This window comes from Patagioenas fasciata, chromosome W (assembly GCF_037038585.1).
Source record: "Patagioenas fasciata isolate bPatFas1 chromosome W, bPatFas1.hap1, whole genome shotgun sequence".
Taxonomy (NCBI): Eukaryota; Metazoa; Chordata; class Aves; order Columbiformes; family Columbidae; genus Patagioenas; species Patagioenas fasciata.
The window spans coordinates 67878040-67905467 of record NC_092559.1 but is presented as its reverse complement, the minus strand read 5'-3'; the positions used below and the strand labels follow the sequence as shown (position 1 = coordinate 67905467).

The 27428-nt window shown below is 41.4% G+C and overlaps 1 protein-coding gene across 2 annotated transcripts in view; it reads left to right on the top strand.

The window, feature by feature from the left end:
- Positions 1-27009, top strand: part of LOC136114652 (ubiquitin-associated protein 1-like) — a 54477-nt gene extending 27468 nt beyond the window's left edge. Inside the window, exons 2-8 of one of the 2 annotated variants that reach the window (XM_065860076.2) lie at positions 5412-5452; positions 12671-12795; positions 15775-16701; positions 20656-20691; positions 21134-21331; positions 23336-23437; positions 26152-27009. In XM_065860076.2, coding sequence (XP_065716148.1) covers positions 5419-5452; positions 12671-12795; positions 15775-16701; positions 20656-20691; positions 21134-21331; positions 23336-23437; positions 26152-26292 — 1563 coding nt within the window. In that variant the 5' untranslated portion in view covers positions 5412-5418 and the 3' untranslated portion in view covers positions 26293-27009. Of the gene's footprint in view, positions 1-5411; positions 5453-9429; positions 11297-12670; positions 12796-15774; positions 16702-20655; positions 20692-21133; positions 21332-23335; positions 23438-26151 lie in introns of those variants that run through there. The other variant, XM_065860080.2, reaches the window with a different exon arrangement.
- Positions 27010-27428: the final 419 nt, after the last annotated feature.

The following is a 27428-nucleotide window of genomic DNA, read 5'->3' as shown; positions in this document are numbered from 1 at the left end:
TTTCTTCTGTCTTTGAAGCCGCAGTGTTTGATTAGATTGGTGCAAAAGTAATTGTGGTTTTAGCATTGTTGAAATTTACCGTTTGATATTGGAATACATTCTTAAATATATGTGGTTGTGTTATACATCATATTAAGGCGCTTTTCTTGCTTTATGATATTTTGCTACTGACTTATTACTTGCTGCTTATTTTATATTCATTTTAGACTATGGAAATAATGTTAGACAAAAAGCAAATTTGAGCAATTTCCTTATTCAAATTCAAAGCAATGGAGACAACTCGCAACATCAGCAACTCGTTTGGCCCAGGAACTGCTAATAAACGTACAGTGCAATGGTGGTTCAAGAAGTTTCACAAAGGAGATGAGAACCTTGAAGATGAGGAGCATAGTGGTCAGACATCCGAAGTTGACAACAACCAATGGAGAGCAATCATCAAAGCTGATCCTCTCACAACTACACGGGAAGTTGCCGAAGAACTCAACATTGACCATTCTATGGCCGTTTGGCATTGGAAGCAAATTGGGAAGGTGGACAAGCTCAATAAGTGGGTGCCTCATGAGCTGACCGAAAATCAAAAAAATCATCCTTTTGAAGTGTCGTCTTCTCTTATTCTATGCAATAACGAACCATTTCTCAATCGGATTGTGATGTGCAATGAAAAGTGGATTTTATACAAAAACTGGCAATGACCAGCTCAGTGCTTGGACCAAGAAGAACCTCCAAAGCATTTCCCAAAGCCAAACTTGCACCAAATAAAGGTCATGGTCACTGTTTGGTGGTCTGCTGCCGGTCTGATCCACTACAACTTTCTGAATCCCGGCAAAACCATTCCATCTGCGAAGGATACTCAGCAAATCCATGAGCCCAATTCTTCTCCACAATAACGCCTGACCCTATGTCTCACAACCAACACTTCAAAAGTTCCACGTATTGGTCTACGAAGTTTTGCCTCATCTACCATATTCACCTGACCTCTCGCCAACTGACTACCACTTCTTCAAGCATCTTGACAACTTTTTGCAGGGAAATGCTTCCACAACCAGCAGGATGCAGAAAATGCTTTCCAAGAGTTCGTTGAATCCCAAAGCACAGACTTTTACGCTACAGGAATAAACAAACTTGTTTCTTGTTGGCAAAACTGTGTCGATTGTAATGGTTCCTATTTTGATTGATAAAGATGATTTGAAAATTCATGGTCCAAAACTGCAATTACTTTTGCACCAACCTAATAGAATTCTTCTGAGAAGCAGCTAGTGACAAAACCAGTTCTCTGTTTTACTGGAGTTGTTTTGGATGTAATGCCAGTGTTGAGGGAGATGGTGAGATATGCTGAGAAGAACCTGACAAACGTCGAGCAGAATGGCACACAGCATTTTATGTACAGGGTATGCCTGCACAGCATGACTCACTTCCCCATAGCCTAGCATCTGCTTGTTGTGTTTCATGAAGTCTAGTTTCCTTCAGGTAATCTTTGTACAACTTTGGCTTTAGCTGTGTTTTGAATTCCTGTTAGCCAGTAGTGTTGGTTCACCTATTGATTTCAACATAATGCTGAAAGGGACCTTTCCACAGCAAAAGGTACTTTTCTAAAGTACTTGAAACTGGCTCTTCCTGACCCCAGACGTGTCAACAGCTGACAGGAGAAATAGCTAAGTTGTCATTGTAATCCTCACCTTATGACTCCCTTCTTTCAAGGTAACATTTGCAGTTGGAATCTGCAATGGAAACAGTGAAACTAAGAGTAAGATCTCGATTGGGGAATGATGGGTGTGAATGTTAGATCTGCTCCAAGTTGTCCTTTGAACACTGTCTGCTGCTGGTGGGGGTGAACCAGATAACTCTGGTTTTGAAGAACAGCTGTGGAGCATTTCAGGCTATGAGCTGGAGGACTTCAGAAATAAGGGGCAACTCTGATCCTTTGTCATATATAATGTCAAAGGAGGACTTAAGAATTCAGTTATTCAAAGAATTATGCTGTGGTATCCTGAGAAAGATCTTGTGATGTACTTCTAATCTAGCAAAAGAACCAGTTATGTTACTGAACATACCATAAGCATCCTGGAGCAGGGTTTTAGCTGACAGCTAATTAGACAGCTAATTCTATCTTAAAACCAGCTTTTTTTCTCAGGACAGGCCTGCTCCATGTTAAAAGCTGGCTAGGCACTTCTGTGTTTAACATCTCGGCCATATAGGATTTGCATCCAAATCCTAAAGTCTTAATGAGACTCTGTGGGCAGCGGACGAGGACTACTGTTAGCATTGTTTTCTTGTGCGTATCTGAAAATATCTTTCTAATGGTACCATTTACTGTATACCTGTATTGTTATCTGTGCATTACCCAGTGTGTGGAACTGTTCTTTACGGGAGAGCAACTACAATGTATTGAGTACTGTCCAGGCACAGATGAGGAGCGAATTGAGAGTCTATGGGTCAGAATTAAGGGGCAGGCTGGCAGGGGTGATACTGTTGTGGGTGTCTATTACAGGCCACCAGATCAGGGTGAGGAAGTTGATGAGGCCTTCTACAGGCAGCTGAGAGCAGCCTCATAGTCACAGGCCCTGATTGTTGTGGGGGATTTTAACTTCCCTGATGTTTGCTGGAAGGACTACACAGCCAGCCAGCCATAGTCTAGGAGGTTCTTCCAGTGCATTGACGATAACTTTCTGATGCAAATGGTGGAGGAGCTGACTAGGAGAAGTGCACTGCTGGACCTCATCCTCACTAACAAGGAGGGTCTGGTTGAAGCAGTAAAGGGCTGCCTTGGTTGCAGCAACCATGAAATGGTGGAATTCAGGATCTCGTGTGGCAGGAACAAAGTAGCAAGCAGAATTGCAACCCTGGACTTCAGCAGGGTAAACTTTGGCCTTTTCAGACAATTGCTAGGGGAAATCCCATGGGCAAGGCTGCTTAAAGGTAAAGGGGCCCAAGATAGTTGGTTAGTATTCAGGAATTGCTTCTACCAAGCTCAAGATCAGAGCATCCCGACATGTAGGAAGTCAAGGAAGGGAGCCAGGAGTCATGCTTGGTTAAACAGGGAATTGCTGGGCAAACTCAAGTGGAAGAGAAGAGTTTACAGATCATGGAAGGAGGGACTGGCTGTTGTCAGAGGATGTAGGGAAGCAACTAGAAACGCTAAGGCGAGAAGGGTCAAGGACAACAGAAAGAGCTTCTTCAAATACATGGCAGATAAAACAAACACCAGCGGCAGTGTAGGCCCACTGATGAATGAGGTGGGTGCCCTGGTGACAGAAAGTACAGAGAAGGCAGAGTTACTGAATGCCTTCTTTGTCTCTGTCTACTCTGCCGGACGCTGTCCTGAGGAGCCCCATACCCCTGAGGCCCCAGAGGAAGTCAGGACAATGGAGGAGTCTACCTTAGTTGATGAGGACTGGGTTAGGGAACAATTAAGCAATCAGGACATCCATAAATCCATGGGTCCAGATGGGATGCACCAGTGGGTGCTGAGGGAGCTGGCTGAGGTCATTGCTAGGCCACTCTCCATCATCTTTGCCAAGTTTTGTGAAACGGGAGAGGTGCCTGAGGATTGGAGGAAAGCAAATGTCACTCCAGTCTTCAGAAAGGGCAAGAAGGAGGACGCGGGTAACTACAGACCCACCAGCCTCACCTCCATCTCTGGGAAAGTGATGGAACGACTTATCCTTGGTGCCATCTCAAGGCATATCAAGGATAACAGGGTCATTTGGGGCAGTCAACATGGCTTCACCAAGGGGAAGTCGTGCTTGACCAACCTCACAGACTTTTATGAAGACATAACGAGGTGGCTAGATGATGGCAGAGTGGTGGGATGTGGTCTATCTTGATTTCAGTAAAGCATTTGACACAGTCTCCCACAGCATCCTCACAGCTAAACTGAGGAAGTGTGGTCTGGACGATCAGGTAGTGAGGTGGACTGGGAACTGGCTGAAGGGAAGAAGCCAGAGAGTTGTGGTCAATGGGACGGAGTCTAGTTGGAGGCCTGTATCTAGTGGAGTGCCTCAGGGGTCAGTACTGGGGCCTATATTATTCAATATATTCATCAGTGATTTGGATGAGGGAATAGAGTGCACTGTCAGCAAGTTTGCTGATGACACTAAGCTGGGAGGAATGGCTGACATGCCAGAAGGCTGTGCTGCCATCCAGCAAGACCTGGACAGGCTGGAGAGTTTGGCAGGGAAAAATTTAATTAAATATAACAAGGACAAGTGTAGAGTCTTGCATCTGTGCAAGAACAACTCCAGGTTCCAGTTTAAGTTGGGGAATGACCTATTAGAGAGCAGTGTAGGGGAAAGGGACCTGGGGGTCCTGGTGGACAGCAGGATGACCATGAGCCAGCACTGTGCCCTTGTGGCCAGGAAGGCCAACGGCATCCTGGGGTGTATTAGAAGAGGGGTGGTTAGTAGGTCCAGAGAGGTTCTCCTTCCCCTCTACTCTGCCCTGGTGAGACCACACCTGGAATATTGTGCCCAGTTCTGGGCCCCTCAGTTCAAGAAGGACAGGGAACTGCTGGAGAGAGTCCAGCGTAGGGCAACAAAGATGATTAAGGGAGTGGAGCATCTCCCTTATGAGGAAAGGCTGAGGGAGCTGGGTCTCTTTAGCTTGGAGGAGACTGAGGGGTGACCTCATTAATGTTTACAGATATATATAGGGTGAGTGTCATGAGGATGGAGCCAGGCTCTTCTCAGTGACAACCAATGGTAAGACAAGGGGTAATGGATGCAAACTGGAACACAAGAGGTTCCACTTAAATTTGAGAAGAAACTTCTTCATGTTGAGAGTATCAGAATGTTGGAACAGGCTGCTCAGGGAGGTTGTGGAGTCTCCTACTTTGGAGAAATTCAAAACCCGCCTGAACACATTCCTGTGTAACCTAATCTAGGTTGCACAGGATGATCTTTTGAGGTCCCTTCCAATCCCTAACGTTCTGTGATTCTGTGTCTAGACAAGTGCCACACTTGCTAACTGACTGCCTACCTAATATGATAGTATCCCATTTTAGAGCAGCATGGGTTAAACTGAAGAGTATCATTGTGAGATTTCCAGTAGGAAGGGCTTTTCTTAATGCTTGGGAAGGCAGGGTGTGCTCCATGGGGCTGTGATGGAGCTGCCTTTGAGTGCTGTGATCTCGAACTTACTGCCTTCCTTAGCAACCTGGCTGGTTCTTGACTCTGTTTTTTCTTTTTCTTCTTCATTTTGCCATTTAGATTGTCAGACTATGGGCTAATTTATTTATCTGATTGGCCAGTTCTCAGAGTTATAAAATAAGTTTGCTTATCTGTCTTGGGAACAGGATAAACAGCACGTGTCTGCAACATGTCCCATATTCTAGAGAAAAGAAGCTGTAGAACTGCATAGGCTTTTGCTGTGCTACATGTATGAAGTTGTTAAAGCTGTTTTGAAATCTCTTTCAGGTTCTAAATGGCTTCTAAGAAGTTGGGATCCGACTCTCATGGTAAGTGAAATTTGGCATTCTCGTGTCCTCAATAAGATGAATCCTGCTGTTGCTACTGACTAATGTCCCAGCCTAGACAGTCCATAGAGACTAATCTGTTTAGCCTCTGAGCAGTTTTTGTTAGGAATTAAGTGCCTTGGCTTCCTTCTTGTATAGTTGCTTGCTGACGCTGTGCCTGTTTTCTGGTTAAACTGAAATTCAGCCTGTGACTGTTCTCCCCTCTCGGCAGAATAATACCTTCTCCTTCCCCCACTTCTCCCTTCAAAATCAAAGCTGAACTGCAATTGTGATACTGATCTGATGTTTGCTGAAGTGAACACTAGATCTTTAACTTCTTTCTATGGTAGTCACATGAGAAGTTGGAGTAAAAGTGAAACTTTTAATATATCATTGAGCTATGCTTGCTTTTTTTCTCAGCATTGAATTTTTTTCTTAAATTTGACTAATCTAGTTCAACAAGCAAGTGAAGAAGATAATATAATCTTCTACATTTGAGATATGTAGTGTCATGCAGATGATTGGTATCATAAAAAGTATTTGCCTGTATATCTGCTTATCTTTTAGAAAATGGGTGCAATTTGGGAGGATTAATATTTCTGCGGAACATTAAAGTTCAATTTGTTGTATGTAATGTAGCTTCTTCAAGTTGGTAATCATTCAAGGCAAGAGTGGGAGATTCATGTGTAAATTTCTAACATGATTTTTCATGCTGTAGAAACTTCTGCTTTTAGAAACTCAACCTTGATCGTTTTGGATAGTCTTTCAGATTAGAAGGTCCTGGGGAATTCAGTTTTTCCTTGAGCTTTTTATTCAGTCTTGCAAGTGTAAAGTTGAAGTACAGAATTAGGCCTTTCAGTACTTAAAAGGGGCCTATAAGAAAGATGTGGACAGACTTTTTAGCAGGACCTGTTACCATAGGACAAGGGTTAATGGTTTTAAACTAAAAGAGGGGAGATCCAGGCTAGATATGAGGAAGAAAATTTTTATGAGAGTGGTAAAACACTGGCACAGGTTGCCCAGAGAGGTGGTGGATGCCCCATCCCTGGAAACATTCAAGGCCAGGCTGCATGGGGCTCTGAGCAACCTGATCTAGTTGAAGATGTCCCTGCTCATTGCAGGGGGGTTGGACTAGATGACCTTTGAAGGTCCCTTCCAACCCAGTCTATTCTATGATTCTGTGAATAAGAAATGTCTCACTTAAATACATGGTTATTGATTAATAAAAACAGCTTATCAAAACTTAATTTTTAGATGGTCTCCTTTGCTGTAGCCCAGTGATCCTACTGTAAGACAGTTGATTTATTAGATAGCTGCCAGCTCTTCAGCAGTTGTTCTCTTGTATGTATGAACACTCTGAACTGCTTGTCTTTTGAGTCTGTTTTTATTTCTCTCTTCTGCTTTCTAAACCAGATGAGCAAAGCTGTCGTGGTTGAGATGGACAAACGACATAGACCAAGTTCTTCCAGGATGAAAGTAGTAGCTGCCATTTATTGCCACAAGTGCATTTTTATACAGTTTTACCAATTCATGTGTCTCTTCACTATTGGTTACAAGTTACAGCAGTAACATCTCATTGGCTAATTTTGCTATCATCAATGTTACTCTTTTACTCCCTTCTCTCTCACGGGTACATCCTTAACATCTCTGGATACTCCTTTACCCTCATCTTTCTCACGGGTAGGCCTTAATATCTTCAAGGCTAATTTCTGTTCCTATGCCCTCCGTCAGGTAATCCAAGGACCCACTGTAGTCCCCCACAAAGATGCTGCTTGGAGCTAGAATTCAACTTGTCTTAAATATTTTTCAAAACAGTACAGTGTGGTAGAACATGCTCCTGGCTTCAGAATAACAAAATCAAAAGAAATGGTGCTGTAAGCTGGTTGGTTAACTTGTCTGCCCTGTCTTAAGAAATCAGCAGGGCAATTTCTTCAGTTTTCTCCAGGGTTGTTAAGAATTAATCCTACCAAGTGAATTTTGGCTTACTGTAAAGCATCTAGCCCAACAGCTACCTTTGGCTCAGTGCCTCTGGCAGGCTGATGAGATCAGTCAACATAGTCGATACATCTCTTGTACTTATTGTTGAGCTGCTTTTTAGAGGTTGAGTGGCTGTTTTTGAATCACAGAATGGTTGATGTTAGAAGGGACCTCTGGGGATCATCATATCCAACCCCCCTGCTCAAGCAGGGCCACCTAGAGCAGGTAGCTCAGGACCATGTTCAGATGGAGATGAAGAGGGGAACATAAGGTATGAGTGGAGAGGAAGGGACTCTTTTCCTGTCATTAAGGGTATTCTTAGCATACACCTATAACTGTGCCTAAGCATGTAACTTCAAATGCTCTCCTGTCATTTGAATAATTGGAAGTTCAAGCTAAATTGTAGTAATTAGTGGCATCTAGAAATGCAGTTCTCATCTGTTGCACAAAAGGTATGGGTTATACCAAGTGCAGTATGTTGATATTGCTGTTGTATTGTCACTGTCACTATACTTGAAAGCTTTTAACTCCAGTTTCTGAAAATTATGTGTGTGGTTTGCGTGACCACAAAAACTAAGTTCCACTTGGTTTCAAAACTCTTCCCCATTCATAACTGGTACCTGTTTTTATCTATTTTGCTACCAAACTGGATGACACTTCTATGAGTTGGCCAGAGATTTCTGCATTATGCTGAAGCAGAGAGAAATCTCACTCTCTCGTAGTATATCCTTGGGCCAGGAATCAGACCGAGAGGTACAGTTTTGCCAGGGCTATTCTCAGAACTTCCTCAGTATGCTTTTAACTGCTAAAAGGATGAAGTGGCTAACAGCCATATTAAATAACAGCTCAAAAAAACCTTTAATTGCTTCACTTGAACATGTGACTATTGAAACAGTGGCTTGTGTAATACTTTCTATATGTAGGTTTTGCTTATTACTTTAGAATTTGCCATTTAAAACAATTTACACCCTTACCCATCAGTGTGTTCAGACAGAAAGGTTATCTGTTTATAAGAATAAAAGGATTCTTAGCTTTCTGGATCAGATTTTAACTTGACTAGAATGATACTGTTCTGATTGGGCTGGAACAAAGTAAATACTATGTGCATCTATGTTTTGATTCTGAAAGACTTCTTACTGTTAAATGTCCTAAAACATTTGGTGTGTTTCTTAACGTGTGCTTACAGGTTTTGTATTAGGTTGGTGCAAAAGGAATTGCGAGTTTTGCATTGTTGAAATTTGCCATTTGATATTGGAATACATTCTTAAACATATGTGGTTCTGTCATACATCATTTTAATGTGCTTTCCTCACTTTATGATTTTTTGCTACTGACTTATTACTTACTGTTTATATTTATTTTAGACTATGGAAATGATATTAGACAAAAAGCAAATTCGAGCAATTTTCTTATTTGAGTTCAAAATGGGTAATAAAAGTGGAGACAACTTGCAACAATGCATTTGGCCCAAGAACTGCTAATGAACATACAGTGCAGCGGTGGTTTGAGAAGTTTCACAAAGGAGACAAGAGCCTTGAAGATGAGGAGTATAGTGGCCGGCCATGGGAAGTTGATAACTACCACATGAGAGCAATCATCAAAGTTGATCCTCTTACAACTATGCGAGAAGTTGTCAAAGAACTCAACATTGACCATTCTATGGTCGTTTGGCATTGGAAGCAAATTGGGAAGGTGGACAAGCTCAACAAGTGGGTGCCTCATGAGCTGACCGAAAATCAAAAAAAAAAATCATCCTTTTGAAGTGTCGTCTTCTCTTATTCTACACAACAACAACAAACCGTGCTTTGATCGGATTGTGACGTGCAACGAAAAGTGGATTTTATCCAACAACTGGTGACAACCAGCTCAGTGGTTGGACCAAGAAGAATCTCCAAAGCACTTCCCAGAGCCCAAATTTGTACCAAAGAAAACGTCATGGTCACTGTTTGGTGGTCTGCTGCCGGTCTGATCCACTACAGCTTTCTGAATCCTGGCAAAACCATTCCTTCTGAGAAGGATGCTCAGCAAATCCATGAGATGCACTGAAAACTGCATTGCCTGCAGCCGGCATTAGTCAACAGAAAGGGCCCAATTCTTCTCCATGACAACGTCTGACTGCACATCACACAACCAATGCTTTAAAAGTTGCATGAATTGGTCTACGAAGTTTTGCCTCATCTACCATATCCACCTGACCTCTCGCCAACCGACTACCACTTCTTCAAGCATCTTGACAACTTTTTGCAGGGAAAACGCTTCCACAACCAGCAGGATGCAGAAAATGCTTTCCAAGAGTTCGTTGAATCCCGAAGCACAGATTTTTACGCTACAGGAATAAACAAACTTGTTTCTTGTTGGCAAAAATGTGTTGACTGTAATGGTTCCTATTTTGATTAATAAAGATGTGTTTGAACCTAGTTGTAATGATTTAAAATTCATGGTCCAAAACTGCAATTACTTTTGCACCAACCTAATACCAGAGTTGTATTCAAGATAGACTTATAGCAATGGTCATTATTAAAAAAATCAGTATACTGGGAAGAAACTACAAGGTTTTTATTCCTTAGTCTAGCTGCTGAGGTTAAACTGGCTGTCAGTGCAGCCCATCTAGTCTGGGTGTGTTTAGGTTTTTTTACTGTACCAAAACAGAGAGTGTTGTTATGTAAATACCACAATGTGTACTTGTACCCTCTGTGGCTAGTATCTATTTCAGGCAAACAAGAAGGCTGTGCAAGGGGAGGTGTCTACCACTTACTGTGTCAATAGGTCCAGTAGGACAAGTATTTGCACACTGAGCAATTAGGGCTGTGAGATCAATGCAGAGAGGTGATTCTGCTTCGCTTGGATCATCGTGCTTAGAGCAGGACTTGTACCAGTGGGACTAATCAGGGCATAGTAGCAGCAGTCACACTGGCCTCTGAGCAGTCAGGAGATCTGGTTGTCTCTAACCTGGCCGTGATTTACCACTCTCAGTGCAAAGGCTGCCACAGTTGCTACTTCTGCATAAATGTACACTTGGGTATATCCAGGTTCTCAAACTGCCAGATCAAATACTATTTGGATGCTGTGTTGCAAATAGTAGTGTTCGTAGCCAGTGAGGTGCCATCTGGATGCTGTGCTTTGTAATGCTTGAATGTGTGCTTCTCAGTAAGGTTCAGTGAAAATGCTATTATATTCTACCTGGAGCACTTTTTCATCCTGGTGGTGCAGGTGGGATGTAGGTTATTCAGCCTGATGTTTTCAAAGCTGGAGGAAATACTACCTGTGTCCTAACAGGACTCTGGGACCAGCCAGTGCAGTGCATACTATGATATCTCAAGTGATGTCAGCACATAAACATTTAACTCCAAATTAACAGGATGTTCCTGTTTTTGAAAGTTGCTTATCCTTTTGGAGCCTGTGACTGCCTTGTTGTAGATGAGTCAACAGTGAAGGAACATAAACAGTATTTAAGCTGCCATCCGAGTATGAAAATGGGTCAGATAAAAATGGCAAGTCATAGCTCACTGAGCAAGAGGCTAGTCACTGAACACCATCTTAATGTTGTTGCTAATGTCTTTTTGGATCCGCAACACTCAAAGTAAAGTTACAAATGAGTGCTAGAGGAATGCTTCAGATTGTTATACACAGCCAGAAACTTTGCCTGTAATTCCAAAAGCTTAGACCAGTGATCCAAAAAACCCCTTTCAGTTAATCAAGAAACTGAGTGTAACTTATGTTGTGTGTTTTCTAATACTTCTTCACAGCAGCTGAAAAGCAAACCTATGGTCTGGCTTCTTGGAGGTGGTTGAGCTTTAAATGATTCTCCCTCATGAGTTTGCAGGATGCCCGAAGAGAGTTTTGTCCTAAAACACTTTTTAAATACCACATGTAAGTGACAGATATAAAGGACAGGTGGAATGCCACAAAACAAGTCTGAAGCCTCTCATTGGATTGATCGCAAATCAGACAGCTGATTAAGTTAGATTTCCTTGTTTAAAAAATCAGAATTGCTATGCTAATTAGTCTTGAGCTGTTTCACTGTGTTTTTGTTAAAGTGGAGTGTTGTGTGAGCCGGCACAGGCAGGATGCAGGAACGACCACAAAACCATGGATGAAATGCAGAGTAAATTTATTTTCGTTGCCTCACCAACCAAGGGTACCCCGAAGCAGCACCCAGGCAGAGGCATCCAGGTGGGGATGCAGGCACTGCTGAGCTCAGTACATGCTAGAGGATCATCAAACCTGCTGATTTTGCCTGTATATCAGGGATTCATACAGGCATAGTTTTCCACTGTGCTTTGATCTTCCCCACAGCAGGGCAGGAATCTCAAGCATGTTCAATAGGGTGCCTCTAAGACTATCATAGGCCTATGTTATCTAAACACAGATGTTTTACTTGTCAATCACACAAGACTAAACAACAATTAGTATGATATATGTGTTTTTCTACACCTCAGCTGCAAGTCACTTGAGCATCTTTACAGTCCTCCTCGACAGTCTTTAGTTATATTCCCACAAACGTCTAAACTTTGGGTCACTTTGCACTTGTGACCACTTCTGTCCAAATGTTACTTCCTACTTGTATGCCAAAACCCAGATTTTAGTTTGTCTTAGCTGCTCTAAAACTGGGTTAATTTAAAGCCTGTTTTGAATATGATGAAAATGATGGATCTTTTTATAGAGACATAACAGAATTACAGTGTTCAGGAGAGCTTCAGCTTCCAGTAGGTATAGTATTGTCACCAGGGAAGCTAAAATGTTGGGTATATTGACTTAAAAATCTGTTCAACTGTTGGATTGTTGTGTGTTAATTGTGTTTGGTTGGTTGGTTGGGTTTTTTTTTTTTTTTTAATACTTATGAGCTGGAACATAAGAAAGAAAAACAAACAAACAAACAAAAAACCACAAAAAACACACACCACCCAAAACAAAATAAAACAAAAAAACCCAACCAAAACTGAGGCAGTGAAGTCCAAACAGATTCAATGTGTTTCTGATCAAGCAAATTCCTTTGTATTGAGTCACCTGGTGTAGTTGGGGCAGCTAAGATAAAATAGCTCCCAAATACAGAAATGTGAGTCTTAATTGAATGCATTAAACTTTTAAGTTGTAGGTTTGTGTTCTTGTTGTTTGTTTTTTAGTTTGTTTGGGGGGGGTTGCTTTTTGTTTGTGTTTTTTATTTTTTTTGTGGTTTTGTTTGGGGTGTTTTTGTGTTTTGTTTGGTTTTGAATTTTTTCCTACAGTTTCTGCCTTTGATCATAGGACCTTTCAGTTATCTTGATGATGTCCCATTTAAGATAGGAGACAAATTCAAAACCCCAGAGAAGGTTGGATTACCCATTGGTTTATGCCTGCCTGATTCTTCTCAGCTTGTCAGAGAAGCCCAGGTAAGTGACATGTTTTGCCTTTCTGCTCTCTTTCCCTCTCACCACTGGCCCCTTAACATGTGGTGCTGTAAATTGCAAGTAGTTGCAGTTTACACACCTGTTCAAATGTTAGCTTGTCAGTCCTGTAGTGTCTTTTTGTATGCCAGGCAGTAGTTGCAGAAGATCTGTTAGAATGTACGGAAAGATAAAAATATTATAAGCTATGTAAAAGGCTTCTACTTTTTATTTCTTTAAAAAGCCTAATAGCATTTATTTTAGTGTATCAACTTTAAAAAAAAGCACAATGTTTTCGTGTAATAGTTCTAGGTCTAAATGTTATCCTGACTAAATTCGAGTAGCATTTTTAAGAGGAAATGGTAAGAACTGATACATCCATGTTATGGCATACTTGCAGAATCTTGTTTGAGGGTAGCAAATGTTTCTGTGTCATATTTTATAGCCTCTCACAATAGAGGGATGAAGAAATAAATTTCCAGTTCTTGTTTTCTGTGCAGTTCTGAGTGGGTATTATTTTCCAGCTGTAGGGCAAACAGGTTACAGCTTGATATGGATGGCTTTCAGGTCTTTGAGGAGCATGTCTCTCTTACCATAAACTCTTGGTAGTGTAAAATCAATTGCTTTGGCATAAATGTTGAAAATCTCATCTCCAAATGCAGGTTGTGATACAGGAAATCTAATTGAACTATGTTTTCTCATTTGCATCGGTGATTTTTCCTTGGTCAGTCCAAACTGATGATTGTTTTCACTTCAACTCTGTGACAGATTGCTGTAGATGGTTCTGCCTTTTTTTTTTTCTTGCCCTGTAACTCATCTACCAGAGAGCTGAATATCTGAATTACCCTACATCATGCCTGTTTCATTATAACCATTAAATGATTACCTACTTGTCTTAATACACATATTTCCACCTAGTTAAGCTGGTGTGAGAGAGCTAAAGAAGACTCTAATGTCCTGTTGCTGGCTTCAGTGTGCTATGTCTCCATTTTCTTGCCAAGTATAGTATGCCCAATTGGACTGCAACACCTTGTATAATATGATGTTACTATATAGGCTATGCATCTCACAGTGTAATTTGACTTCATTACAGCTGTAGTGAGAGATGTTAAAAAAAATAATTTAAAAGTGCAGGGAAGCAAAATTGCCCAAAGCTATACAATTTTATATTAATATCCCCCATTTTTTAATATAAAAAAACATGGCTTGAGTCAATTTTGGTATATATATACATATATATATAAAAAATCATATGCACATGCATGCACACACTCAAAAAAACTACAATAGCTCTGCTCAGATAGCAAAGAATGTGTAATGAGTAGTGCCCAGCACTTCTGCTAGTGAGTTTTTTTTCAGAGTCACCTTGCTGATAAATTGTGCATCACACCTCTTGGAGTCTTAGAGCTAAGGGAAGGGAAAACTTATGCAGTTGAGACAACAGGTCTCCAGGTTCTCACTGGAGCCCACTATAGGGTAGGATGTGACGCAACACATAGTGAGTCCCAGAAAAGTCTAGTAGAGGCTTAGCAGGCCTTTCTGGCTTGTTTCTCTTTAGAGCTGGGAATTTGTATGACCTAGCAGTCCCATGGCAAGAGCACTCCTGCGGTGATTAGAAACAATGCACACTGGGATGCAGACAGAGATGCACACACAGTCAGAGATCTTGTTCAGGAAGGCACGCAGAGCCGGGCCGAGAGCCTCTTTATTAGCCATTGACAATTTATAGGATTTACAGATACGAGCCTGGACTAAGATGTTACATAAGATGTTTTTCCAATAATTGTTATTAAAAACACACCACACTCATGTTATCTTTGTTTCAGTTACGTTCCCATTCATTCACAGACCAAGCCCAAGGACATTCACACATCATACATACGGGGGTGGTTTTCTGACCCGAAATATCATTCTCACTGGCCTGGGCTATCACTTCTTACACTCATAAAAACCATACTTCTGTATAATCTGTCCAAGGCCCTTTAGCTGTAACTGCTGTTCCCACACACTCCTGTTTGGTTATGTGCCTTTATCTTGGCAAGGATATCTTATGACTTCTTGTGAGTCACAAGTAGGTTATATCCTGGACTTACCTTGTAGGCTGTGTTCTCTGAACATTTTGTGATTATTTAAAGAGCATTTGAGGCTGTTCATTCTTCCCAATATATTAAAGCTTTAAGTAGATTCAGTCTGTTCAGAATTTTGTCCTTTCAACCAGGCCACTACAGTGGTCAGTAAACTGGTAGTGGGTACCTTACAAATGCCATCCTATGCTAACCTGGCCCTGAAGAAGCTGATGCTAAATGAGAAAAGCTTGTGGGATGACAATGTCAGTAACTGCAGCAAAATCTGCTACTGCAAGTAGTTGTCATCATTGGTGTAGCCAGTATATCCCCTTTGGCCTGTGAGCCATTGGTACTGGGATAAGAATACCAATATTTCTTAAACCAGTGGTTGTAAGACTAATATCAAGTCCCTTAGGAGTCTTTTAGGGGGGGACTGAGTAATACTGTATTCACCTTTGGATGCAAAAAATACTCTGCCATAGTCTTGAATTAATTTTGGAACTTGTGGATAGGGGGTGGTTCAGTGGTGCCGGATTTGGGTATGATTGTTCATCTAATAATGCATTAGACTTACCTTTGCTACATCCGTTGTCTTGGGGGGAGAAGGTGGGAGGGCTGTGAAACTTATCTTGGGATGATCAATAGCTCTAAAGAAAAACTAAATGTAGGAAGGAGGCAAAATATGATATACTAATCCAGACTATAGACAGGCTTTGTTGTTAGAGGCAAAATGAATTACTTCTGGTGCCTTCTAGCTTTGCCAGTCTGTAGGTTACAAGAGATGCTGGAAAAAAATTGATGCCTGTCCATGGTAATTCATATAGCTCTTATTCTATGTTACTTATGCTGCTGTTAGAAGTGATGGCTATGATCCTTATAATGTATCTTTTTTTCTTCTTTCCTCTCCACCATTGGTCAGTATGACTTCTCACTGGAAAAGAAAACAATCGTGTGGGCTGAAGATATCAAAAAAATTGAAGCTGCCCACGGAGAAGCTGAACTCAAGGCAAAAGTGCTAATGAACTCAAAAACAGCTTCAGAGGACAGCAACAAAATGGGGTTCTCAGAGGGACCTTGTCCTCAGGCCATGCCTCCTCCTATTAACCCCATCCTCGTTAGCCTGCAGCACAATAATATTCTTACTCCCATGCCAGCCAACAGCAGTGCTGTGAAGCAAAAGGTTCTTAGTCCACCTAATCCAAAAGCAGACTTCAACCCAGCTGATTTTGAATGTGAAGAAGACCCATTTGACAAACTAGAATTAAAAACAATTGATGATAAGGAGGAATTAAAAAATATTCTTGAAATTCATATTGGTACTACTGGGCCTATTGTTGCCCAACTATTGGATAATACTTTGCCCAAAGGAGTGTCTGAGTCTGTGTTGCAAGATGAGGAAGTTCTGACATCCATAGAAAGGGCCACGTTGGACTTCAAGCCCCTTCACAAACCCAATGGCTTTATCACTTTACCACAACTGGGAAACTGTGAAAATATGTCTTTGTCTTCCAAAGTGTCCCTGTCCTCTGTCACTTCAGTGAGCAATATAAAATCCCTGTCCTTTCCTAAACTTGACTCCGATGAGAACAATCAAAAATCATCAAAACTCATGAACGCTTTCCATAGCACTACCTGTCTCTGCAACAGCACTTTGCTCAGCTCTTTGCAGACCTGTGCTCATAGTAAAGCTAGTGAACTGAACAGACATGATATGGTTGGTCTTTCCACCCTAAATGAGAACAGTGGCGTGGAGACATCAACATTATCTGCTTCATCCAGGCTGCCTTCCCTGGCTGTGTCAACAGTTTGTACAGAACAACAATCATCTCAAAGCACAGTGACTATGGTAAACATGTAGTGGGTTAGAATTGGGGTTGCTAGGGTGATGTGGAGGAGGAGGTATAGAAGCAAATGTTGCTTCTAAAATGTCCTGTGGTTTTAGCTTCATTTAATGGGAATGTCGTGTAGATCATGTGTGGTAGTTCCTCTTCATTTACGTGGCAAATTGATCAATCGAACAGGTCTTCATGCTGGCAGTTCTGAACCTCAGATTATTACTCTGCAGGTTTCCCCTAGTTCTGGTGACTTTTCCTTCAGCTTTTCATCTCTTTTGTCCATAGTTGCACACCTTTGAGTTAAGCGTATGAGATATCTTCCTAGTACAGTCCTGCATTCTGTCTTATCCAACTGAGATATATATCAGATTCTGAACTGCTCTTAGGTTTTGAGTTAAATCTCTGCTAGATTTGTTCCTCAGCTTGCTTATTTATTTGCTGGAAATAATGGGAAATGCAGGCTTCTCAAGGAGTAGAAGCAATAACAGATTTAAAAGCACATGTGCTGTGTCAGGGAAGGAAAAAAGTATTTGCAGTTGACCTGCAGTGAAAGAATTGTCTGTCTTTTTTATTATTTATTGTTTATTTTCTTCCTGAGATCCTTTTAAAATCTAACCTTTAAAAGGATGAAAATTATGGCGATCTGAAATCTGGTATTTACCCTCTTCCTTGTATAGGAGGATTGCTTTTTGGATACCAAAAGTAGTCTTGAGGATCATCTCAGATAACTAATATTACAGTTGGTTGCTGTACAGCTCTGAGAAAGTTTGATGATTCATTTCCTCAAACTTATGGCAAGTTCTAAAATAACTTTACACCAGCTATTGTCTTTGTCTCTTTGTGAATAAGAGCAGAGATTTGAGTAAGATTGTGGATTTTTTTTTTTTTCCTCCAAAGAACCTGAGATCTGGACACCAATACTCATGAAGCCTAGTGGAAACTGTAGTCAAATCCTCTAGCTGGCTCTAAAATAATCTGGATTCTTCTGTCCAATATAAGCGGTACTTCAGTAGTTCTGTGGCCTTACTGGCATACTGTAGGTTTTTGTGTGACACCACATGCTCTGAAACAAGTGACACCACTTCTCTCCTGTTGCTCTTTCTCCTCTTTTCAGTCTTGGGTAAATGCATTATTAATTGCAAAATACAGTATTCTGGCAACTACTATATTCATCAGAGCACAGCAGAACAGTTGTTTATTGATCACTAGAACAAATTTAATACAGTAAACTTTGGCAGAAGCAGTAATGTGCTGAGCAACTGCTCACTGCTACAGAGAACGGGTTTGAGAGGTGATCGTATATAGCTCAGAGGTGAAACCTTGAAGTACAACACATAATATCTGTAGGGATTAATATGAAAGATCACTTACAACTACATAGATGGGCATTCAAATGGCCAAATTTTCACTCTAATTAATCAAATCTATGTGCTGGATTAAAATTAGTAAAGACCAAGAGGGAAGTTGTACTCTCGAGAATGCTGTAAGGGAAGACAAACTGATAAAAAATAGTCTTACTAGGAGAAGTAATAAAGATCTTCATTTGAAACTCTGTGCTTTGGAAATAGCAACCAAGAAATAGTTATGTTGACAGAACTAGTTCTTTCTGTTTCCTTTCCAAGACTTCAGAATATACTTGTTTCATATTTCCACAATATGGTCCCGGTAGCTAGAAAATGACAGCTGAGCTGCAAGAAATTGAAGTAAATGTAACAAAAATCCTCAGAGTATGAAAATGATAAAAGCAAGTCACAGTCATCTATGGCCAGGAGCAGAAGGGTCATACATCCCTTTTCTTCAAGGTTATACAAGAATAAGCCTGTCCTTTTTAGAAAGCCTTGGGACAGTTATATGTCCCAGTATATTCCACAGTGATTTTATATATTTTTTTTTTTTCTCACAAGATTAGAAATTGTAACTTTGGATTTGGAGTTACCACTGGAGTTTATGCTTTACTAGTGAATTGGATCTAGGGTTTTTTGGATGGAAAAAAATAGTGATTTTTCTGAGACTGCACTGATTCTGTCCTGGGTGGACCCCTCTTTAAATATGTGGGGTGGGGTTTTTTTTGTTTTTGTGTTTTGTTTGTTTGTGGGGTTTTTTTTCGCGGGGGGGTGGTTAAGCTCACTGATTTGCTTTTTGCAGCATTATCAGAGGGAGAAAGGGCTAGTGAAGATAGGTTGGAATTAAACAAAGCTTGTCAGAGAGAAATCTCTGATTATGGGAGGATGAAGCACTCCTGGTAGACCATTCAGAATATATACTGCTGTGCTAGTGTGATGTCTGTGGGCATATCAGCTGCAGGCAAGGTTACCAGCCTCTGTATGAAGTCCCTAAAAGTAGACATAGTATGCAAGCACATACTGAAAGCATTGCACATCTGCTTCTTGAAGGGCACTGAAATGCAAGCTCGAGATGTAAGGGAGTATGGCTTCTGAGTGACCAGTCATGCCTTTGTCCCCTGAAATTCCTTTAGGTGTTTCCCTCCTCTGCTGGAAGTCCCTGACCACAAGCACAGGTTGTCAAGCTCAAGTAGATTGAGGAGGAAGAGTTGGTTTTCCTGGACTCTTGAATCTCTGGTGTCAGAAGCAGTTTTGGTTTTCCTGGCTGCAGCATCAATAACAAAGCATCATCCTTCAGTTTGATAACCGGCTGATTTCAGGACTACTCCAGACCCCCATTTCAATGTATCTCATATTCTAGTGCTTTTTGCTGTGGCAAAAGTGCCTGGAGGAAGAGGGTGTGTGCATCCCTCTACCACCATGAGGAGAGGTTCTTGGGTAAACCAGTCCATCAAACTGAATGTGATTTATTTGGCTTTGTCTTCTAGAAGATAAATTCTTACCTTGGAGATGAAAATGGCAGACATGCAGAACAAAGCCTCCCCCCCAATAAATGGAATTTGGCAAAATCCTAATATATATTCTCAAACTTGTTTTTCTATAAACAGTTGTTTGTTGTTGCAGTGTGGGGTTTTTTGGGGTGGTGGTGGTTTGTTTTTTAGTTTGGGCCCAAAGAAGGATTTTCTGAAAGAAGTGGACAAGCTTTCAAGGCAATGTATGCTGGCTTAAAAAGGTATTAAGGAAAAGCAATAAATGAAGGCTCTTTGTCCAAAGTAATTTCTTGCCGTTTTTTCTAATTTGATGTAAAATGCAGGAAGACTTTTAAATGGAATAATTGAAATGTGCAGATTTGATGGAGCAAAATTCTGACTTCTGCATTCCTGTTATCTTGGGCAAAGTAGTATAAACCAGTAGGTTGGTTCTGCCCTCTGGCAGCCTGGTTCTGCAGAAACAGACCAGGTTTACAGCAGGGTACATTACCCAGCCTTGTTGGCATACTGGGAATGGGACCGAATGTTGGGTGTCAGTAGAAAAATCACATGCTCTTTTTAGCCAGTGTGTCACATTGTTCATATATGGCATATGAAATGCAGTGCTTTGAGAGTAGAAAAGGGGTATATGCTTCTTTTACCCTTCTCATGGTAAAAACGAAAAACACCAAAAAAACCCCAACAAAACAAAAAAAAACCTCCAAGGGAAGTCTCTAGGCAATGACTTGATGACTTGAAAATTATCACTGTCATTCAGACAGAGTAGCACTGGGTCAAGAGCTGAACAGGAGCCAGCATGTTATACTGAGCTGTATGAACATGTAGCAGTCACAGTGACAGAATAAACAAGCTTAGTTATTATGAGGGGGGGGGACACATCCTTCTTGGAGTATAATCTGTTTTTGTTGAGTGCCAAGAAAAAAAACGGTCCTTATGGTGGCTATTCTATAACTACACACAACTGTGTAACATCTGCATCTCACATGTGGAAGCCTGATCAGACCACAAGTCTCCCTAGTATGGTAGACTTATTCCCAGATCTCTCCCATAAAACCCCTTTCCCCCAGCTGTAGCAAATTCTGCTCACTGGTGCATAATGTTGATAGTAATCTTATTATGTGTTGTCTAACAGGTACACTCAGACTACAAGGAAACAGAAATTCCTGTGGTAAGTTCCCAAATACCTGCATGCTTGCACTGGATTGTGTTTCTGAAAATCTCTAGAAGTAGCGTTCCTTTGAGTACAGAAAATCATAGGTGATGAGTAAACTTGTGGTGAAGGAAACAATCTCCATGCTTCCTCTGAGGTGTACAGGATTTGACAATATCATAAGGTTTGGTATTGAAAGATTTTTGTCCACCGGTAGGAGAGGGTATATTGTGAAGAATCTGGGTTGTTGATTGTTGTTTTTTGGGTAAAAAGAGTATGGTGGGAGTCAGACTTTGTGCACTGCTTGGTTTCATCCTAACAGTGAGTAACTTTCCAAGGACAGTCTAGGGAAGCCTCTCGGATTAATTACATGGGGTATCCTGGTTCTGCACTAGCCAGAAACAGGATGTGGGGATACAGAAGATGACCATCACCTCAGCTTCTGCATTTTCCCCTTTAGGTAATGCACCAAAATTTCCCAGTGCCTGAAGTGCCCAATAACACCAGCTGCACAGAGCAGTCAGGTGGCCCCACTCCTGAACAACAGCAGGTCCTCTCCATTAGTGAGAAACAGTGCATAGAGACAGTCGTCAACATGGGGTACTCACCTGAGAACGTCTTGAAAGCCATGAGGAAGAAGGGACAGAACATAGACCAGGTAAGAGCTTGTGCAATGAGTAAGAAACCCTTGATTGGATGCTGATTCTGCTGAGAAACAACCCTGGGTTTGCAAAATGGATAGAGGGGGGATTGTGGCAATGAGAACGACACATATAGAGACGCACAGACACAGAGTTCTTGTTAGCAGTGAGAGCAGAGCCAGGCAGAGCTGAGCCCTCTTTTATTAACAGTTCTCAATTTATAGGTTTACAGATATGGGCCTGGACCAAGAGATTAGACAGAACTTTTTTTTCAATAATTGTTATTCCAAACACACCACACTCATGTTGTGACTGTTTTCAGTCACGTTCCCATGCATATCTTGTTCCAGCCCACTCATTCACAGCCCAGGCCCAACAACATTAATACATCACATGTCTTTGGGGGCAGTGTTCCAGCCTGAGATATTCTCATCAGCTTGGACTATCACTCCTTACAATCATGAAAAACATACTTTTGTATAACCCGTCCAAGGCCCTTTATATTTTGAATAATTGCTGTGATTTAATCATGTTAGTATTATTTCTTTGACCGTCCGGATGGTTATGTTAGTATTGATCTTCCTTTATCATCCAAATGGCTGGAACCGCACATCCTGCTGTTCCCACAGGGAATTACTTTTATTATAACAAGGGGTTGCAGCCTATAGCTGCTGCAATATTAACTGCTAGAGAAGTTGTCACCTGGCAGTAAAGGCTCCCAAACCAAAGGAGTGTCTGTGCATGTTTCCGATGAGACACTACTTGAGTCAGCCACACCTGTGGGTGCTGGGTTGGAGCTGTGCTGAGCTTGGGATGGGGCCTTAGCTCCATGTGAACTGTGAGAGGTACTCTGCCTTCCCAGGAGCCACAAAACTATCCAAAGGAAGCTTAACATGGCTCTACACCATGTTTAGCACCATGTGACAGAAAAACCAGCCCACTTTACTTGTTCTGAGCACCAAGGGTTGTGATGCTGATGTCTCTCCCTGTAGAGAGATTGGTCACTGCAGGCTTATGACAGCCCTGAAAGGCTCTTGCAAGGCACCACTGACTGACTTTCTTTTGTGTGCTCTGGTTGTGGTGCTTCCTGCATTATGTGTTGCCTCAAATACTTGTCACCAGGTCACAAAGCATAAAGTGCTGCAAGGTGAGGCATGACTCTGGGTCTTGGATCTGCTTCAAACAAACATTTTAAAGCAAGGAGACTGTGGCCAAACTTTGTGCTGACCCTAGGCAGGCTGTGTGTGCTGCACAGAGCATCACCTGGTAGGACTGCACCTGTTGTATGGGGAGGAGGAGGGTCCCAGTGACTTCTACCTGTGTAGCTAATCTACTCGCCCACTACCTGTGCATTGAGAGCGGCTTAAGCTGTGCACTGGAGTGAACTGTAGCATCAAATGGAAAAAATGTCCCTTAGGAGGGTGGTTTTAAATCCTACCGTATTCGCAGGCTATGTTCTTTTGCATACCTAGCATCTGACCTTTCCCCGTACGTCTCAAAGCTGAGAATAGTTAAGAAATTTGACAGCCATTTCTGGGCATGTGAACTGGGATTTTCAGCTCACTCACCAGTATGCTGAGTTGACCTTAAAAGGCAGACTGCTTTCAGATTGCATCAGCTCTTGCGACAGTCTGAGAGGAAGCTAAAAGCTGACACATCTTGACTGCTGGACCTACAGTTTCATTTTTAAAACTTGTAGTATAAAAAGTGCAGTTAAACTTCAGCCTTCTGCTCAGTAATCAGGCACAGAAAGCTAAAGATAGGCTTCTGAGACTGTTTTGTCTAGAGTGGAAGATGTTCAGAGCTGGTGGGAGAGCACACAAGGACAGAAGGGCTTGTTTGTTTTCTCTGAGCAAGCTTTTGCATAAAGAACATCTCAACTCTACTAGGAAGGACTTTATATCAGTCCCTGGTGAAGCCTGGGGTAGAGTCATGCTCAGCCCCTCTGCATGTACAGAGGTGATATTCAACCACGCACTGTGAATGCCACTCTGCAAACTTAGTTTCTTCATTTCCCACAGGTTTTGGATTACCTGTTTGCACATGGACAGCTTTGTGAGAAGGGCTTTGATCCACTTCTTGTTGAAGCAGCTTTGGAAATGCATCAGTGTCCAGAGGAGAAGGTGAGGGCTCGATGCTAAGGAATAGAGAGAATGCACTGTAATAGGGAATGCCAGCAGCAGTTCCTCTGACTGATGTAATTCTGGCTTTCATGATAATGCTGACTTTTTTCCATAACTGAGTGCTGAAGGACATCCTTGCAGTGATAAAGTGAACATGTGCTAAAACATTAGAATTCTTCTGCGTTGCTTTATCACTCTCGCATGCTTTTCTGTGGGGACGGGATTTTTTTAAAGACCCTGCTTATTCTGGTTGTAATGTTTTTGAAGCCACCTTGTGGGCAAGGTGCTTGATACAGAGACAGTTAATTCAGAAGCAGCAAATTATCATTCAAACCATGCCAGCCTGCCCTGGCTGTGAATTTTCTCCTTTGTACAAACACATCTGCCTGGCTGCTCAGCAAATTGGGATAGTGCTCTCTCTGGAAGAAGCTGGAAAATATGATTTTGGGGGTCTAGTTTATTGTCTGGCTGTTTTGCCCAGCACCAAAAGTACAGAGGGAGGAGAGGGTAGCCAGGATCGAGGACAGCAGGATCTTTTAAAGTTTGCCAGCCTGTTGTATGCTGAGTTGTTATATGAAATCTTTAGAGGTGCAACCCACCCCCCCAGATGTATATATGCCTTCCTGCCTTTTTGGACTTAGTGATAAGCTTGCAAATACAGGAACAACAATGTGAAGATGGGAGAAGTGACCAAGTTCAGCAAATGCATTTGCTACTGGCTTAACCCCAATACTGGAAATGGCTAATCTTCTTACTGTACATTTTAACCTGTTTATTTGGTGTTGTCTGAACCCCCCCCGGTGAAGTGGAACAGAGGCCCTGTAAATGGTAGAGGGTTCATAAAAGTCTGATCAGTTGATTCACTTCTTGTTATTTTATTTTTTTCAGAGCTCAGGAAGGATTTGTGGTTGATGTTGGTAGTATCATAGACAGTGTGTCCAATAGGATTTGTGCTAATCCCCCAAGTTTGCCCTAGATCCGAAGAGCCATTTGATATCAAGGGCTACTCTACTGTTCCCGAAGTCAAAGTAACTATAAAAAAATTCAGATGCAGCAGTAACTGCTAGATGGGGGATCAGGGTGGCATTAATCAGAGTCCAAATTAGGCCAGGCTGATATTGGGTTGGTGCAAAAGTAATTGCAGTTTTGGACCGTGAATTTTAAATCATTATAACTAGGCTCAAACACATCTTTATTAATCAAAATAGGAACCATCACAATCAACACATTTTTGCCAACAAGAAACAAGTTTGTTTATTCCTGTAGTGTAAAAATCTGTGCTTCGGGATTCAACAAACTCTTGGAAAGCATTTTCTGCACCCTGCTGGTTATGGAAGCGTTTTCCCTGCAAAAAGTTGTCAAGATACTTGAAGAAGTGGTAGTCGGTTGGCGAGAGATCAGGTGAATATGGTAGATGAGACAAAACTTCATAGCGCAATTCGTGCAACTTTTGAAGCGTTGGTTGTGCGGTCGAGCATTGTCATGGAGAAGAATTGGGCCCTTTCTGTTGACTAATACTGGCTGCAGGTGTTGCAGTTTTCAATGCACATCATCGATTTGCTGAGCATCTTTCTCAGATGGAATTGTTTCACCGGGATTCAGAAAGCTGCAGTGGATCAGACCGGCAGCAGACCACCAAACAGTGACCATGACTTTTTTTGGTGCAAGTTTGGCTTTGGGAAGTGCTTTGGAGGTTCTTCTTGGTCTAACTACTGAGCTGGTCATCGCTGGTTGTCCTATACAATCCACTTTTCGTCACACATCACAATCTGATAAAAAAATGATTCATTGTTGTTGTGTAGAATAAAAGAAGACGACACTTCAAAAGGACGATTTTTTTTTTTTTTTTAATTTTTGGTCAGCTCATGAGGCACCCACTTATAGAGATTTTCCACCTTTCCAATTTGCTTCCATTGCCAAATGACCATAGAATGGTCAATGTTGAGTTCTTCAGCAACTTCTCGTGTAGTTGTGAGAGGATCAGCTTCGATGATTGCTCTCCATTGGTTGTTGTCAACTTCCGATGTCCGACCACTATGCTCCTCATCTTCAAAGCTCTCGTCTCCTTTGTGAAACTTCTTGAACCAGCACTGCGCTGTACGTTCATTAGCAGTTCCTGGACCAGACGCATTGTTGATGTTGCGAGTTGTCTCTGCTGCTTTACAACCCGTTTTGAACTCGAATAAGAAAATTGCTCAAATTTCCTTTTTGTATAACATAATTTCCATAGTCCAAAATAAATATAAAATAAACAATAGGTAATAAGTCAGTAGCAAAAAAAAAACATATAGCAGGAAAAGCACATTAAAATTATGTATAACATAACTACATTTATTTAAGAATATATTCCAATATCAAATGGTAAATTTCGACAATGCAAAAACTGCAATTTTTTTTGCACCAACCTCATAAATTTCCTACTGGGATAGACACCCCCATAGAATGAGCTTTGGTGCCCTTGCTGAAGAGGATATCTGGAAATGCAGGACTGTAAACATGAGGGACTGAAGGTGAGGCTCCATGGACTACTGCACTCAGAGCTCTGCCAGCTCTCCTGTGAGTGGATTTCCTCCAGACAGAGCTGGAGCAGGCTGTATTTAGGGAGTAGGAATTCACTCCATGGGGTGCCCAGTTAAGACTGGCTCTGTGCCAAATCTCCATCAGGCGCTGATCCTCTTTTCTTTTGCAAATAATGGACTGTCTGTGTCTTTCAGATCACAGAACTTCTCCAACTAATGAGTCAATTTAAAGAAATGGGCTTTGAACTGAAAGACATTAAGGAAGTCTTATTATTACATAAAAATGACCAACACAATGCTTTGGAAGATCTAATGACCCGTGCAGGAGCCAGCTGAAAATACATTCCTGGATTCTTGGCATGCAGTGGAGCAGGACCAGGACCAGCCCCAGCACCTTCACATCCAGCGTGACTTGCTCTCAGCAGGAAGGAGTCCAGCTTTTCACATACAAGGGAGAATGACTGAGGAACCCCGCCCATGTGCATCACTCTAGCATTTTTCTTTCCACTGAGAGCCAACTTTCTTAAATTAACTTAGGAAAGGACACTTAATTTAATTTAATTTTCCTTTTTCCAGCTTGGCCATGGAGAGTTTAGACTGCCCAGCCTCTACTGGAATTGCACATAGGTAGAGACAGGAGTGTTTTCTCCCGCTCGCTATTGCACTGGAGTTGGACAGAAAAATACTAAGTTGGTTCTGAAACTAGGATGCTTGGGTTCTTTGAAGCTGTTTTCATGGTGTCTGCTTGTACTGAATTACTTGACTTTGTCATAGTCCAGATTAACTGGTTAAATTTGACCTTTAGTGCAATGGAGTTTTATTTTTTGGTTGAAAGTTAGTCTGTAATTTAGTAAAACACTGGTTCAGAAACTGTTGCTATGCATAAAGAGAGAAGCTGTTACTCTTGTGGGTTTTTTTGGTGGTTTTTGGGTTTTTTTTATTTTTTTTGTTTGGTTGAGGTTTTTTTTTTGTTTGTGGTTTTGGTGGTTGGTTGTTTGGTTGTTTTGTTGTTGTTTGGAGTTTTGTGTGTGGGTTGTTTTGTTTGTTTGGGTTTTTGTGGGGTTTTGTTTGTGTGGTTTTTTTTTTGTTTTTTTTTTTTTACCCATGCATCCAACAGTTCTGCCAGACATGAGTATCCAATGCTGAGTGGTATGTAAGTTTTCTTGAAACAGTTAAGCTGTGAATTCTACCTGGACCTGCAACTTGTGTTGGTTCTTAAACCTGAAGGCAGAGAGCTGGGACTCAGTATTCTTAATCCCCTAGGTTTGTAGAATATTATAAGACAATGCCCTGCTAGGAAATCAATTATCTTTTTGTTTTAAATAATATTCAGTGTGATGCAGGAGATTTCTTTCAAGTACTTTCTTTAAAACAAATATATTCACTGCATTAGTTCCATTTCTCACACTGCTATAGAATTACATAATAACATCTAGTACTAGAAATCAGGTTTGGGGTTGGTTTTGATATTT